General features: G+C 41.1%; 1 protein-coding gene across 2 annotated transcripts; it reads left to right on the top strand.

Moving 5' to 3' along the window:
• The first annotated feature begins 2,695 nt into the window (after positions 1–2,695).
• acbd4 (acyl-CoA binding domain containing 4) lies at positions 2,696–14,630 on the top strand. 2 transcript variants are annotated; one of them, XM_083994335.1, is made up of 11 exons: positions 2,696–2,973; positions 4,825–4,960; positions 5,399–5,519; positions 6,885–6,969; positions 7,268–7,388; positions 9,915–10,073; positions 11,061–11,164; positions 11,312–11,498; positions 11,608–11,825; positions 12,444–12,497; positions 13,548–14,630. In XM_083994335.1, exons 2-11 carry the CDS (start codon positions 4,870–4,872, stop codon positions 13,674–13,676), a joined length of 1,269 nt encoding a protein of 422 aa, XP_083850461.1. In that variant the 5' UTR covers positions 2,696–2,973; positions 4,825–4,869; the 3' UTR covers positions 13,677–14,630. The 2 variants fall into 2 exon arrangements, with proteins under 2 accessions (XP_083850461.1, XP_083850462.1); XM_083994336.1 differs by lacking the exon at positions 4,825–4,960.
• The last annotated feature ends 421 nt before the right edge of the window (positions 14,631–15,051 follow it).

Raw genomic sequence — 15,051 nt, 5'->3', positions numbered from 1 at the left:
GTCCCTCAGGCAGGAGATCTACAGAGAGGAGGAGAATGAGCGGTCCTCCGCGGCCACGGTGCTCAGCAGGCTGCTCCTCATGCTTTTATCCTGGAGGAGGAGGAGAACAAGAGTCGGGCCAAACCTTCTCCCCGCTGATGTCACTGAGATTGGATTTAGACGCTGAGCTATATGAAGCATACCAATGTCCAAACAACAGACACACACTTCCTGACATGACTTTCAACATAAAGGTCGCATCATATTACGTTGACAACGCTGTTATTATAACTGGCCAAGACAGATCACAAATAACCCTGATTGGAGCTGTTTTCAGGTTATTTAATACACTATTACACAAGAAATTACTGCTGCATTCAACATTTTACCCAGGCCTGGTAAAAAAAAAAGAAAAAAAAAGAAGAAGAAGAAAAATATTTGCACCACAAATAGGCTATAAGCAATCTTTGTGCAGAAGGAACATTACTGATGCAACTGTGTCATTATTTAATTATGATGCTGCAGCTGGTAGTGGTTGGTTCATAATTAATTATTGATCACAATTCAATAATTGTTTGGAGCTTTAAATAGACAAAACCAAAATTGTGTGGATGTCAGAGCCAGAAGTCCGGAAGAAAGAAGTAATGTAAATGAATCATGAATCTTTGATCAGGAATGGAGTGATGCAGCATTGAATCAGTTAGCTAAATCACAGCACTCATAGTAACTCTTCACCAAGAATAGAATAGAATAGAATAGAATAGAAAATAAACAGATAGAAATCTTATCAAATTCTCAGCTGTTCTCAGTCCTCAGCTGTTTTACTGCAAAGACCCTTTTGTTTTTGTCAGTTTTTGTCAGCCTACATGGTCATTCTATGTGTTGTGATGCTGAACAACCATGCCCTCTGTTGCTTAACACCACAAAATTAGCAAAATTAAATGAAATCTTTCCAAAAATGTAGAGGAAGATGTTTTGTGTGTGAATTAAAATCCTTCCATCCAATGAGGTAGAATCAATACAGACCTAATTAAACATTTTCCACTTGATTTACAAGGCTCGTACATTGGGTTTAAAACTGAAACACTCAAATTACAAAAGGTAGTCTTCTTTTAGGCTAAGGCTTTTGTTTTGAAAGCAATCTTTCAGCACTTCCGGGATTTGTGTATCATGATGCTTGCAGCTTTACAACAGACGGACCTTAACTGGATTACTGACGCGTCTCCTGCCCGATGTGAGACAGTTCTCCTCGTCTCAGCCTATGAAGCCTGATATGAACCAAATCACAGCCACAGTGATGGCCGAGCTGATGAATCAAAATAGCTTTGCCTAATGCTGCACTGTAATCAGGGCAATGGTGCTGCATAATATTTTATGCACAAATGGGCCTAACGTGTCCTGTGTCTGGCAGACTGTACACTGCCGAGACAGTGTGATGAATTGATTGCCCCAGTTGATGTGAAACAAACAGGCCCAGCTCCTGTGCTCTGAGCTATTTGCTAAAGTGCACCTGCAGAATATGGAGATTACATGTGAAACAGCAGCAATAGAAGTCCCAGGACAGAATGATTTTCAGAGGCAGCACTGGGCGTGCATGGCAGCTTTATACAAAACATTTAACTTCATTAGCCTATAACAGAGTGAGGGCTTTCAGCATGATGCTGCCCACTGCTGCTGCTGCTGCAGCTCTCAGATATCAAGTCTGCCCAAACCACAAGTGGCTATGAATGGAAGATAAAATCGCTCCGTTCTCTGCTGGGTTCATTAGATTATCTTGCGTCTATAAACGAGACACCTAATGGGTATTTGAGAAAGGAAAGTGCAACTGAAAATGCGAAAATAAGGAGTTTTTAATGGATTTTGGTCCAGTAATCTGTCAGAGAAGTCTCAGTTGTTCGCTTGTCTGTGTTGAAAGGTGCAGAATAGATTTCTATTCACTAGTTTCTCCAAATGACTATTATAATAACTATTATTCATAACTGACCTTTTCTTAAATGCTGCCCAGATTCATTTAATTTGAAATGAGCAGTCCAGATCAAGCCAGTGAGTAGAACTTGAATAGAAATAAAATTAGAATAAACTCCTCATGATTGTCTTCCTCTGGTTGGTTCCAGATTACATCCCCTATCATCCAGAGTCATAAAATACAAACTGCATGTAAAATCTTTCCTGACTACAGTGTGAAGTCTTGAGTAATTCCTAGAAAGTGTCAAACCTACCTTGCCCCTTGTCCAAAAGGAATCTCCAGTCATTTTGTGAGGTCAACTTGTCCTTGACCTTTGACCTCTGATGTTTAGCCACCATAATCTCATCAGTTTGACCTTGAGTGGAGGTTAGGGTTTATATTTTTATTTTTCTCCTGCCATTAACATGGCCTGTGATATGCTATGTTTTCTTTAATAAGGTGTAATAGAAAAATTGTAAAGTCCAAAGTACAATATTTGTCATTTAATAGAAGTGTGTTACAGCGAACTCTTGTCTCTAAGAGACAGTAGAGTCTTGGACTATACAACAAATGGGAGACACACAGTTACACTAGGAACAAAATGATCTAGACTATTTTTATTAGTTGTCATGAATAAAAACAAAATCACAGAAATCTAGAGTAGATAAGTGTAATGTGCTGTATAAATGAATCATTTGATTAAAAAGAAATACATTTTCAGGATATAGAAAAGGTGGACCGATGTACCTACTGCACTTTTATTCATGACTTCACCTCACTGATTTGAATATGACGTGAATGCATGGTGTATAATGGTGTCTCTTTAAATGCCCGAGTGGGCGTGGCTAAGTGCGTGTCATGTGACAAAACGCGGATATGGATCGCAACTCGGACTAAACAGGGGTAACAAGATTTCCTCGCTCAGCTGACCCGCGTTTAAAAGCCCAGGGTAACCACCAGCTGGTCCAGAGTCTGTGGAGGGCAGTGGCCCGCGGTCTGCGCTCGAGCTAGCCGGAAATTGAGAAGGGGACAGGTCAGCCCCAGTCCAGGTAGGTCCGCGGGCAGCACACACGTAAACTTCACCGTCAAAGTTTATGTAGAAACAGCCGGAGCCACGGTAGCTGACCCAGCCGGTGGGCACTGTGTGCAGTGTGTGTTTTTCACACGCTGCTGCTGGTGACAGCCAGTGGGACACAGTTACTGAAGTACAACAAGTTAGCATGCTAGTTAGCCGGCTGAGCTAGCTGCCAGGAGCTGCAGCTCGCTGTGTCTCATCAGACCGAACTTGTCTAAAGCAACACGACGGTTCTTGGTGTAGTTATGTAGCAGTGTGCCCTGTCTGCTATTACACAAGCCGCTGTCTGTTCTTGGATTTAGTTTTAAAGGTCAATAAACCAGTTAGCAACTTAGCATTAGGAAACAGCAGTGCAATAAGTGGAAGTATTTGAGGGCCCGTGCAACAATCCTTCTCTTCTGAATGGTGGGCAGTGTGGCACCGTATTAGTAGAAGTCCATATTGTTCCTATGAACAGTGTTTTCTTTGATTGCCACGTAAATGTATGTATTAACGAGAAAAAAACACTGAAATCTCGGTGTGAAAACTATTTTTTACAAACGAAAATTAAACAAACAAATATGTGACTTTGAATTGAAATGTCTGCACTGCTCACACTCCTCACTGACAAACAAATCACAAACACATCCCACTCTCCCATTCACATCTCTCGTCCCATTTGAGAATAAATGATCATTCAAAGAAAAAAAATAAATAATAATATCACTTTAGTCAGTGTTTTAGTCAGGTAGACATTTAACTAAATGTCCCCAACCCTGACAGATATACAGCAACTGCTGCAAAATATGTCAGTTTAAAGAAGAGAATACATTAGGCAAGGCAAATTTATTTGTACAGCCCATTTTTACAAACAGTTTGTCCCAAAGGGCTTAACACAGCATCATTACAACATCCTCTGTCCTTTGACCCTCACATCGACTGAGGAAAAACTCCCAAGTAAACCCAGGAGAAACCTCAGGGAGAGCAACAGAGGAGGGAACTCTTACCCAGACATGCAATAGATGTTGTTTATAGACAAGGAAAACAGTTTACAACACAGAATATGGAAAAACAACATGGAATATGGTAAAACATGGAAATTGAATCAGTCAGTGAACAAGAGCTGATGAATGCAGCTTCTAGTGGGCAGGCTGGGTCATAAACAGGAAAGGCAGGAAGAGCAGGCCAGCTTAACTGGTTGACAGACTGGTTCATGGGCAGGGACTCGGGAGTGCAGGCCGGTTTAACAGCAGGGGAGAGGAGGTGATGCAGGCGGTGGCTGGTGCAGAGAGATGGAGCTCTGGAGAGATCTGTGGAAACAGAGTGAGAAACACCAAGGCCAAACGGCAAATACAACGGATACTGACAGTTCAAAAATGTGCAAGAGGAGAGGACAGGAGAGGGCTCCTGATGTGTCCCCCAGCAGTCTTAGGACTTTAGGACTTTAGGAAAAAGTCTGCAAAAGATGACGACATCTGCAATGTTAACATAGCATAGCTATAAGATGGTTCAGGGTTACCTGAGCCAGCCCTCACTAAAAGCTCTGTCACAGAGGAAGGTTTTAAGCCACAAGTATGTAAAGCAGCTTGATGTAAATGACATCATGTTCAGTGCTGCAGCCACAACATTAAAAGTGGTGACTGTTTTTATTGTTGTGGCTTTTGTTCATAGTTTCTATTATTTTCCACAGTTTCATGGCCTGACTCAGTCACAACATGACAACATGAAACCAGTCACCTGTTGTAATGTTGTGGCCGACCGGTGTAGATCATGATGTTAGTTTTTAGGTTCCACTCTCCTCCAGTAACTGACACATTGCTTCATGTGTGTTTGTGTGCTCTTTCAGCTCCGTCTGTGTCCATCCCGGTAGATTTTAACAAGTCAAACTGTCATGCCAGTCCCGGCAATGGCAGAGCCTGTGGTTGATCACCAGAAACGGTTTCAGGCTGCCGTGGATGTCATCCATAACCTCCCCAAAAATGGTATGCAATTTTTTACAGCCCTGGTGTTATGGTGCCAGCAACTTTCTGACAGAGAGAAAAGTGGCTGGTGAGGCTCATTAGAGTAGAAAAATTAGGCTATATTTGTTATTATAAGATGAAACTGTGTAACAAAGAGTGAATACAGTCATTGCACACACTCTAATACTTAAATAGAAGAGAGCGCTTCTATGTGACAAAAAGTTGCTGGTTACGCTCATTACCATGTAGAAATGAGTCATGAAAACTCACATTCAAAGTTCTCCTTTTATCCAGGTGTTGTTACACAGTTCCATCCTAATAACAACTACAGTCACTTTGTGAATCATTCAGCATTTAATCCAATCCAAAACACTAACTCTCTCATTTGTGAACAGGGCCCAGTTCACTGGAGAAATAACAAGCAAACGTTAACCTTGATAAACGTGTGTTACCTTACAGGCTGCTACCGGCCGTCCTATGAGGTGATGCTGCGGTTCTACAGCCTGTACAAGCAGGCTGTGTGTGGACCCTGTACAGTACCGCGACCAGGCTTCTGGGACCCAGTGGGCCGCTACAAATGGTGTGTATGAGTGTGTGCCACTGCCTATGTGACTCTACAGACTGTCCATTTGATCCGATAAATGGTTTTCTTATGTATACATGCATACTGCAACACCATCCACTAGATTTCAATTCAGATTCACATTTTTTATGAGATGACTGGTTCTAATTGTGTTTGCATGTTGGCATTACAACACACATTTTCTAGATTTGTTTTCATGGGATTTTGTTTCATGTTCTCACTGTATGGATTAGTAACTTGTCCTCGTGCCTGTTAGTAAGACCCAGTCTTAGCTAATCTCACAAAATTTTTCAAGTCAACTTGTCGGCATCACAAAGGGCTTTTGTTGAAAGTTTATAGCAAAACTTCCTGGTTCATAATAGGGAGCTGCAACATAGGAATGACGCTAACATACAGGGCATGAATTGTACTGTAGCAGATGTTGACTGTCAAGTAAAATGCTGCAGGCTGTCTTTTTAAAATGTTTTAAAATCGTAATCACTTCACCCTCTTTCCCAAAACAGTTCTCAGAGCTGTTCACAGTTTGATCATCTGAGACTGAGAGCATCATCAAGTCCATTAATGGAGTTACTTGTGCCAGGATCTATCTGACTTGGCACAGCTAAAAAATAAATAAAGCAGTGATTGATGGGTGAAATCAGAAAATGATTGACAGAAAGCCCTCTGAGAAATTTGAACATGTTGAGGAAAATGGCTTAGCTGGTCACAGTCAGTTCAGGAGTTGAGAGGAAACACTCACTACTGCTCTGCAGATCTGACCCCAGACTTGTCATCCTCTTTCTCCAGCACAACTTCACTGTGCTGTGCACAATAAAAGACAGATTTATATAGTCTGACCTGATATTTAATTGTCTTTAAAGAAAATATCAAAAGCTCTCCAGTCATTTTAAGAAACGTATTTTAACAATGCTCAGAGCCACCTTAAAAAGTAAAGTTGCCAGCCTCAGTTGCCAGTTGAGTGTTGCACAGTGATCTTGGAATTCAATCACTGTGTCAACATGGTGGAATGTAAAAAGGGGGAAACCATCGACATCGCTTTAACTGCTGCTGCTAAAAGTCCCAAATATAAACAGTCGCTCTGCTTCATCCTGTGTGTGTTTGAAAATCCAGGAGGAAAACCAGAGGACGTTTGCCTAATGGATAATGTTGTACTGTACTGTAGGAAGTCAGGGCAACAGGGACAGGCACAGAGGAACAGCAAAGAGCTCGCTTTGATTTTCCTCAATAAGCTAATGGAAAAAAATCAATCATTGTGACACTGCATATAACAGTAGTATAATATTATATAGGCTTACTTAGCCAAAAATGCTGTGGTCTAATCATATTAAAGTTGTATTTTATGTGTGTGTGTGTGTGTGTTAGGGATGCCTGGAGCCGCCTGGGAGAGATGAGCAGCGAGAACGCCATGGCTGTGTATGTGGACGAGATGAAGAAAGTAGCTCAGGAGGTACGTGACAGATTGATTTATTACTTTTTAAATGGATGAATAATCGCATTTTAAGTGAAGGATTTTCAAATTTGCTCATCAAGCTCACCATAAGGCCCAGTTTACACAGTAACACTCATCTGTTTCACTTCAGTTGTTTTCATTGCTCTCTCTTCTATCAGTTCACAGTAACATTATGAATATGAAGTGAGGCGTTAAACACAAATATGTCTGCGAGCAGCTTGGAGCCCGATCAAATGAGCACAGGGACTTGTATTGTAGTGAGCAGCGATCAATAAAGGATTCCACTGATCTGCAGGTCATCGACACTATGCCCATGAATGAGAAGACGGCCTCGCTCTTCCACCATTTTGAGCCTCTCTACCAGGTGATCGACGATATGCCGCGGCCTCCGGAGTCTCTGCTCACACTCAGAGAAGGTGAGTGACTCGGACAATCTCTGTCACTTTTCATGTGAATTAACCACAGACAACATGTTTTCCAGGTTAAGTTGTCTGAAAATGTCATACCTCCATATCACTTCACTATGACAACCAGCTCTTCACTACATCATTGATTTCAGATGTGATGCTGACAAATCGTAAACTGAACCTTTGTGTGAAATCAGCTCTTAAAAAGTGTATCTGCTTACTGTCCTTACTAGCAATGATATAGCAAAAGATTGAATTTAATGGACTACAATGTTTTGGTCATGGACCTTCATGTACTGACAGAGTGTATTTGTGAACACATGGCAGTCTCGTTAGTGGTCAACTGGTTACACCTGTGGCCCAAAGTGAGCTCCTCCTCTCAGATTAAATCTAGGTCAGTCAAACCTCTGCAGGTGGATATCGATACATTAGAATGTCATGGAAAAGTGTATTTATTTCAGTAGTTCAATTCATATAGATCAATTATACAGATTCAGTACACACAGACTGAAATATTTCATGTGTTTATTTCTTTTAATTGTAATGGTTATGGCTTTCATTGAATGAAAACCCTAAATTCAGTATCTCAAAAATTAGAAATATTGTGAAGTAGTTCACTATTGTAACCTAATGGCTCCACACTCTAATCAGCGAATTAACTCAAAACACCTGCAAAGGTTTCCAGAGCCTTTATGGTCACTTGGTTCAGTAGCTACACTATCATGAGGAGGACTGCTGACCTGACAGTTGGATTCTCTTTTATTGAGATGCACCTATACAACAAAAACATAATACAACAGTTGTTATGTTGTATTATGTATTTTTTAGTTAAGCATGTAGAGAATGTTAGTTAGTTAGTTAGTTAGTTTTATTTGTCCACGATGTGGAAATTTGTCTTTGGTCTCATAAAAAAAAACAACAAGAAGCAGGACAATAACAGCAACAACAAGCAGGACAACAACAGCAACAACAACACTTACACACAGATATTTGAATGTACAATAGTCAGGACAAATGAACGGACAAACTGATATTTTTTATATAACAAATCTAATGTAAATTTGTACATGTTGTATTATGTATCTGCATGTTTCATGTGAACTGAAGTTGAGACCTATCTGGAGCTCACTTTGAGCCACAGGTGTAACGAGTTGACCACTAACGAGACTGCCATTGTGATTGTGATTGTGCCTGCCTCTTGCTTTAAAGAGGAACTATGCAAGTCTGGTCGCTTTTTGCTGTTTTGCTACCCCTCCGCCTGGCCATGTCAATACATGGAGCGGTGGATAACACATACAATGTTACAACATGTATATTTGTGTAGTCTTAATCATCATAAACAAAACATTGCCGGTTATGGAACGCGTTTGTGTTGCGATGCTGCAGAGACGAGAGCTGAGAGCAGCGGCCGAGTACTACACTGATGTTACAAGGTTGGTTTCCAGCCATGAGACGCCAGGTGGAAGGCAGAGAGCCTCCGTTCTCACTCGTAACAAGTTACAAGTCATGTAGTTAACTATCACAATTACTCCAGAGCTTTTTAATTAAGGTAAAAATGTAGCATAGCCACGGGAAAAAACCTGCTTAGTTCCTCTTAAAAAGATGTTTAACACTCTGTCAGCATCTATCCTGATCTATCCTGATATCCTGATGAAGGTCCATGACCAACGTTGTAGTCCATTAACTTGAATCCTCATTGCTAGTAAGGACAGTGTGCTGGTGTTTTTCTCTTATTTCTATGTTGACATTGGTCTGTTTCACCTACACACCTGTCAAAGACTGTTTTGTTTTTTTTCGAGTGCAGAATACTTTTTTTTTCTTTTTACTCTTTCCATTCATTAGGAATAAATGAAATGAGTGATAGTGGTACAGATACAGAACATTATGAGGAGAACCTGCAGCCCCCTTCTGCTCTGTGGAGCTTTACAGTGACTTTCAGCTCATTGTTCATCTCTCTCAGCTCTGAGCATAGTGTTCAGCAGCAGGCAGCTGTTGACAGAGAAACCACCTGCACAGCAGCAAACAACATAGTGGAGAATTTAGCAGCAAAACAACTATGTACTGAACCATATTTAGATTCCAAAAACGGAGCTAGAAGAGAGGGAATACTGAACACAAACACCACTAAATGACTGTGCCTCTGTCTCTGCTGAAAGGTTCCCATTTACTATAATGTTTGCCTGTGTGATGGAGTTTTAATGTAGTGCAACATCGAACGTCTCAAACAATTTGCACAGTTCATACATTTTTCAAACAAAGCTTTTCAAAGACTACAAACACTTTAAGTATTTGTAGATAGATACATTATTCATCCCTAGTGGGAAATTAAATTGCCCAGTAGCTAGAATTTTAGCCCCATAGTCCAGGTTGTACATCTGTACATCTGACCTCTGTACATTTACACAGCTGTCAAGTCCTTTGACAGTCTTGCACACCCGTTTCCATTTGTATTCAGCTTCATAGGAAATATGCGGGCCTGTTGTTAATACATTTCAGTGTGAATTTGAACAGAGGGTTGTTTGTTTCTCATTGTAGGTCTCAAAGGCAGTGAGAACACTGAGAGGCCAAAAGAGATCAAGAGTGAGGATGAGGAGCAGGACGGCCTTAAAGAAGAGTCCTCACTCTCAGAGGATCCAGAGCAGGAGCTGAGCCTGGCCGAGGTGATAGACCTCACTGCCAACTCCATCCCTAATGGTACGTAATAGATCTAGCTGCTGTCCAGACCTCGCAGGCTGTGTGAACCACAACACTGTTCCACCATAACACATCCCTACAATGATCCACAGATGTTTTCTGCATGTACTATTTATTAGGGCTGCCCCCAAATAGTCAACCAAGCATTAGTCGGCCAAAATTTCATTGGTCAATTGGTCGCCGGGGGAAAAAAACAAAAGCATTTGGTGTCTTATAAAAATGTGTTTCTGCCATAGTGATTTTGACTTAATTTTGACATCAACACAACAACAGTTTTTAAGTTTCCTTTCTTTTCACCTATCATCAATGCAGTAAATGTAATCATTATTATTGTGAGGAGAGATTTAGACCAAAATTTAATCTTTATACTGTTCAACTGTTGCATTTGTACAGCTGCACATTCTGCAAAACTACACCCGTTTATTCAAAAAAATTATCTAAAACTTCTTTTATAAGGGCCTATTTATTGCAAATCAACTCCTTTGTAGTTTATTAGTATTTAACTAGTCAACTGTCAAGCAAGTTTGAAAAGACTATAGGGCCTTTAATTTGAAGGGCCAGATACAGGAAGTCGTGACAATCACTTTCACGGCAGGACAGGTCCCTATTTTTTTTTTCTTTTCGTCAAATCGACTTTATCCAATGTTGTTACAGACGTTTCTAGTTTGGAGACTCCGACGTGAAAGCAGGTATCACTGCTGTTTTCAACGATTAGCGGGTGCTGCTGTGAGCCCCGACCCTGTCCCAAAGCACTCACTGGCGGTCAGTCTCGCAGTAGTATGATGGTACAGTCCCACAGATCCATGAGCAGTCCCTGCTGCAGTCAGAGATTAGTCTACTAATCGCCATTAATGGTCAACTATTGGTCAACCAAGAAAACTTTTGGTCGGGGGCAGCCCTTCGGTTAATACAGCTACGTGCACTGATCCACTTATACACAGACATAAAACCAGTGTTTCTCACATGTCCACATCGCCTGTTGTGCAGCTACAGACTCTGGAGTGTCCGAGTGTTTGGTGTTAACAAGTGACTCAGAGAGTGAGATCTTCTGTGACTCTGTGGATTCAGTGGAGCAGCTCAGCACCATGAAGGTACAACTCCCTCAGTCCTCCAAAAGGTGGATGTAGCACTGGTAACACAAAGAAAGCAACTCAATTATATTGCAAAATGTCAGATAACGAGCTGAAAAATAAAAACATTTATTTTTATGAAAATAAAGTTATTATTGGTTTCTACAGATTCCAGGCATCAAGTCCAATGACTTCCAGAACGGCCACGTGTCCCTGGAGTCGTCTCTCTGTCTGGAGGCCCGGCAGGTCGGAGCAGGTCAGGGTGGAGAGGGAGCAGACGACGGGAAGGGTCAGGGTCCCGTCAGCAGGAGGCGGGACGGAGGGCGAGAGGGCCACGCCCACAACTGGAGAGAACGTAAGACACCACTAACAACACTACAAACACAACCTGAAGTGCAATCTCCAGCAAGACTTCCACTTCCTGAAACTATTAATAACAACGATACTGTGACTGTGGTCCACAGGTGGTGTTCCTCAGGGCAGCCCGAGGTGGGGGGCCCCTGGTGGCGGTGGTGGAGGAGGAGCAGGACGAGGAGGTGGGGATGGTTCAGAAGGCGGGGGAGAGAGGCTGCACGACACCCAGCTGCAGCAGCAGATCGTCGTAGCTCTACGGCGGCTCAGAGAGGACATGAGGAGCGTGATGGACAGGCTGGAGGTGGTGGAGAGGCTCGCTGCCACACATGTAAGCTCACATGTTTATTTTATGAGGATGATCATTGTTATAGAAATTCAAAAACCTCCGATAACCTAATTAAACAACAGCTTTTGTCCTATAGCTGCAAATATCAAAAAGTAGAGAAACATTAGTCAGTTTGTAGCTGCTCTATGCTGAACATTAATATTAACATAAATCTGAACTCATCCAGGTTAGTAACACTAGATAGATTCTAGTGCTTTTATTGTGAAGTAAGGTGGAGTAGTTGGACACTGAAGAAGAAATTCAATGTCAGCTTATTTTCACAAATGTTGTAATAAACATTGAAGTTAAGGAATGAAAGGGGAGATTAAAGTAGACCAAACCAACAAATTATTAGTGTCTTAACACTTTCTTCAATTAAACAGAACTACAAATGTAGTTTCTTCTTCACCTGGCTGCTTGCTGTAGTTTTTAATAACCAAACAGGAGATAAAGGGGCTTTTGTTCTGGACTATTTTCAGTGGTGCATTCATGCACCTTTGCTGCTCTGTGTTGCATATATTATGCAGATACTTGTTACAGGAAGATGTTCGGTGTTCGTTTGAGATTTGTTGACAAGAATAAAGACTTCACCAGTGCTCACTGCTGCTTTCTGTGTGCCAGGTTCAGGGTGCAGAGTGGAGACCCTGTGTGCAGTGTTCAGCTTCACATCAAGAGGTAAGAGTCACATAACAGAGTCTGAGCTCCGTCACTCACAGTGACAAACACAGAGAATCATCTCCAGCCCTGCAGCTGCATGTGTTGTCTGACTCATAACTTTGCTTTGGTTCAGTCAGTTCTCATCAGCCTGGTTGATGTTACTTTGCATCCAGTGAAGGCAACATGTTAATACTATAATAATACTGTACATCAGTATCAATCTACAGCTTGTTGTTATGCTGCCTCCTAGTGGTCAAAGCCATTGGTACTGTGGCAGTAATATTGATCTAATGTGTGTTCTAATGTGTGTTCAATTTAAATATTTACAACTTTGTTGCCAGCAGTGTAAATGTCAAAAAAAAAAAAAAAAAACACAGGCAGGCAGTGATTCTGTTTTAAACACACATTTAGTGGAAGTCAGTTGTACTTTGTTTTGTTATTTGATGCTAAATTTTGTGCCAATTTCCAGATTGGTTTATTTGTCTCTAGTTCTCTAGAAAATAAAATCCTTCCACCTTTTTTTCACAACATATTTACATTCAGCTATCTATTTCATAGTTATTCCACAAGTAGCTCTAGTCATTTTAGACCCCCTCATTTCCTGTACCTCATCATCTCAGTTTAGTGTACTCTACCGAGGGTCCAGAATATGGAATTCATTTTTGAAGTAATCTTCACAGCCGTTTAAGAGAGCATTGAAGTCAACCAACACTTTCCATATGGACCGCCTATATAAACTGGGTCAGCTCAATATTCAATTATCTTACATTTATCAACTTTAGCTTCAAGCTATGTATGTCATTCTCGTCTGTTCAGACCTGTACACAGACCTGTGTCAGTGCTATGTCAAATTATGCTTGTTTGTTTTTATGTGTAAAACGTTTTCTATGGTTTACAAATTGCATATAAACACTGTAATCTTACCCGAGAATATGTGGTCTGGAGAATGCCACTCCACAAGCCCCTGAAGGTTTCATCAGCATCTCTCCTACACATTTCTGGTTTTATAAGGGGTGTATGAGCACTGTTGTGATGTATGTTAACTAGATTTTGTTTTTCCCCTTCTAGGAGGAAAGGTGGTGGCCGTTTGATGTGTCTGGTCAGACCGTCCTCCTCTTCCTGGTGTGGCCCTTCGTTGCTCAGGGTCTGGTCTACCTGCTGAGGAAAGCCCAGAAGAGAAGTCGCATATCTTCATGAAGTGAGCTATAGAACACACTCAGCCACAGCGATCCAGACGTGCAAGACGCTACAGACTGACTCTTAACAATGAATCATGAGAAGACATCCACCACCGTCTTCCTACGCAGGGACGAGGGGAGGGAGAACTCCGTGGACTTGGTGTCTGTGTGGACACAAATGTACCTGGTTGTAATGTACACGTCAGGACCCAGAACTCCTCTCACTCACCACAGCTAATGAGTCTTTATTTAAGCCATTCAAGCTGATTCATCCCCCGACCTGTGTCCTCCTGCAGTAAACAGGAATCAGATACTCAGCATGGTACTGTCGTCGTCCTCATCATCAAACCTGGAGAAGCTCTTACACTGATCATAAGGTGCCTGAATTGAAGCAAGGATTATATGATTGTGGGATCCAACTGTGCATTCATCTCATTCCCTTCTTATCTTTCTACCACGAGATCACCATCTTTAGAATACACAGAACGTTTCATGAAGGTAAAATCTGTGTCATAAACAGCAAAATGTGAAAACTCTATGTGCTTTACATTGGGAGAAGACCATCTATAGATTTCATTAATGTCCCTGCCTCTAAAAAATGTCTAACTACAATAATACACTACAGTATGAATGTGGTAGGAACAGCCCAGACATTATCTGTAGAACTGCAGTGAGGACTCTCTGGCTACACCTGCCATGTCATTGTAGCCTCTGAGTTCTGACTCTTGAGCTCAGGTTGTTTTGTCAGTGGCTTCATCCACATTTGCGTTGCTCTGGTGCTCCTCGTACATTACATCTAAACCACATTTAATCACAGTGTAACGTCTGTGTCTCACTTTGTGGATCCAGTTTACAGCATCTGATTGTTTTGTGTCACCCACTGTTAACCCAGGCGTGAAACACTGATGTAAAAGAAAACATGGTCACTAAATTATGAAGAACTGGTTCCAAACTGCCCTGTATTACACTGAAGCATGAGGTCAAATTAAAGATCTATATTTACTAGAAGGTGTTGACTGTGTCAAGTCTGTGGGAGTAGTTTGGGATTTTAATGTAAAAGCCTCAAAATCTGAAGATCCTGAAAATAATACAGATATGAAAAAATATAAATATTCACATAAAGAGGAATATATGACTTTTATATCTCATGGTTTTGACTTTTGTATCTCATAAGTTTGACTCTATTATTTTCATTTTTTACATTTAACCTTTATTTTGACAGGGAGTTCCATTGAGAGCGGGCTCTCCTTCTCTTCACCCATTCTAAAAATGAGCATAGCTCATTATTTTGACTTTATATCTCATTTATAATTTTTAATCCCATAATTATGACTTTTGCATCTCATATTTATCTAAAAATGACCTGTGTATCATTTTGAATTTTTATCTCATGA

This window comes from Trachurus trachurus (genome assembly GCF_905171665.1).
Source record: "Trachurus trachurus genome assembly, chromosome: 19".
NCBI lineage: Eukaryota > Metazoa > Chordata > Actinopteri > Carangiformes > Carangidae > Trachurus > Trachurus trachurus.
Note: the sequence above shows the minus strand (reverse complement) of the source record. Positions and strands in the feature narration are given on the sequence as shown.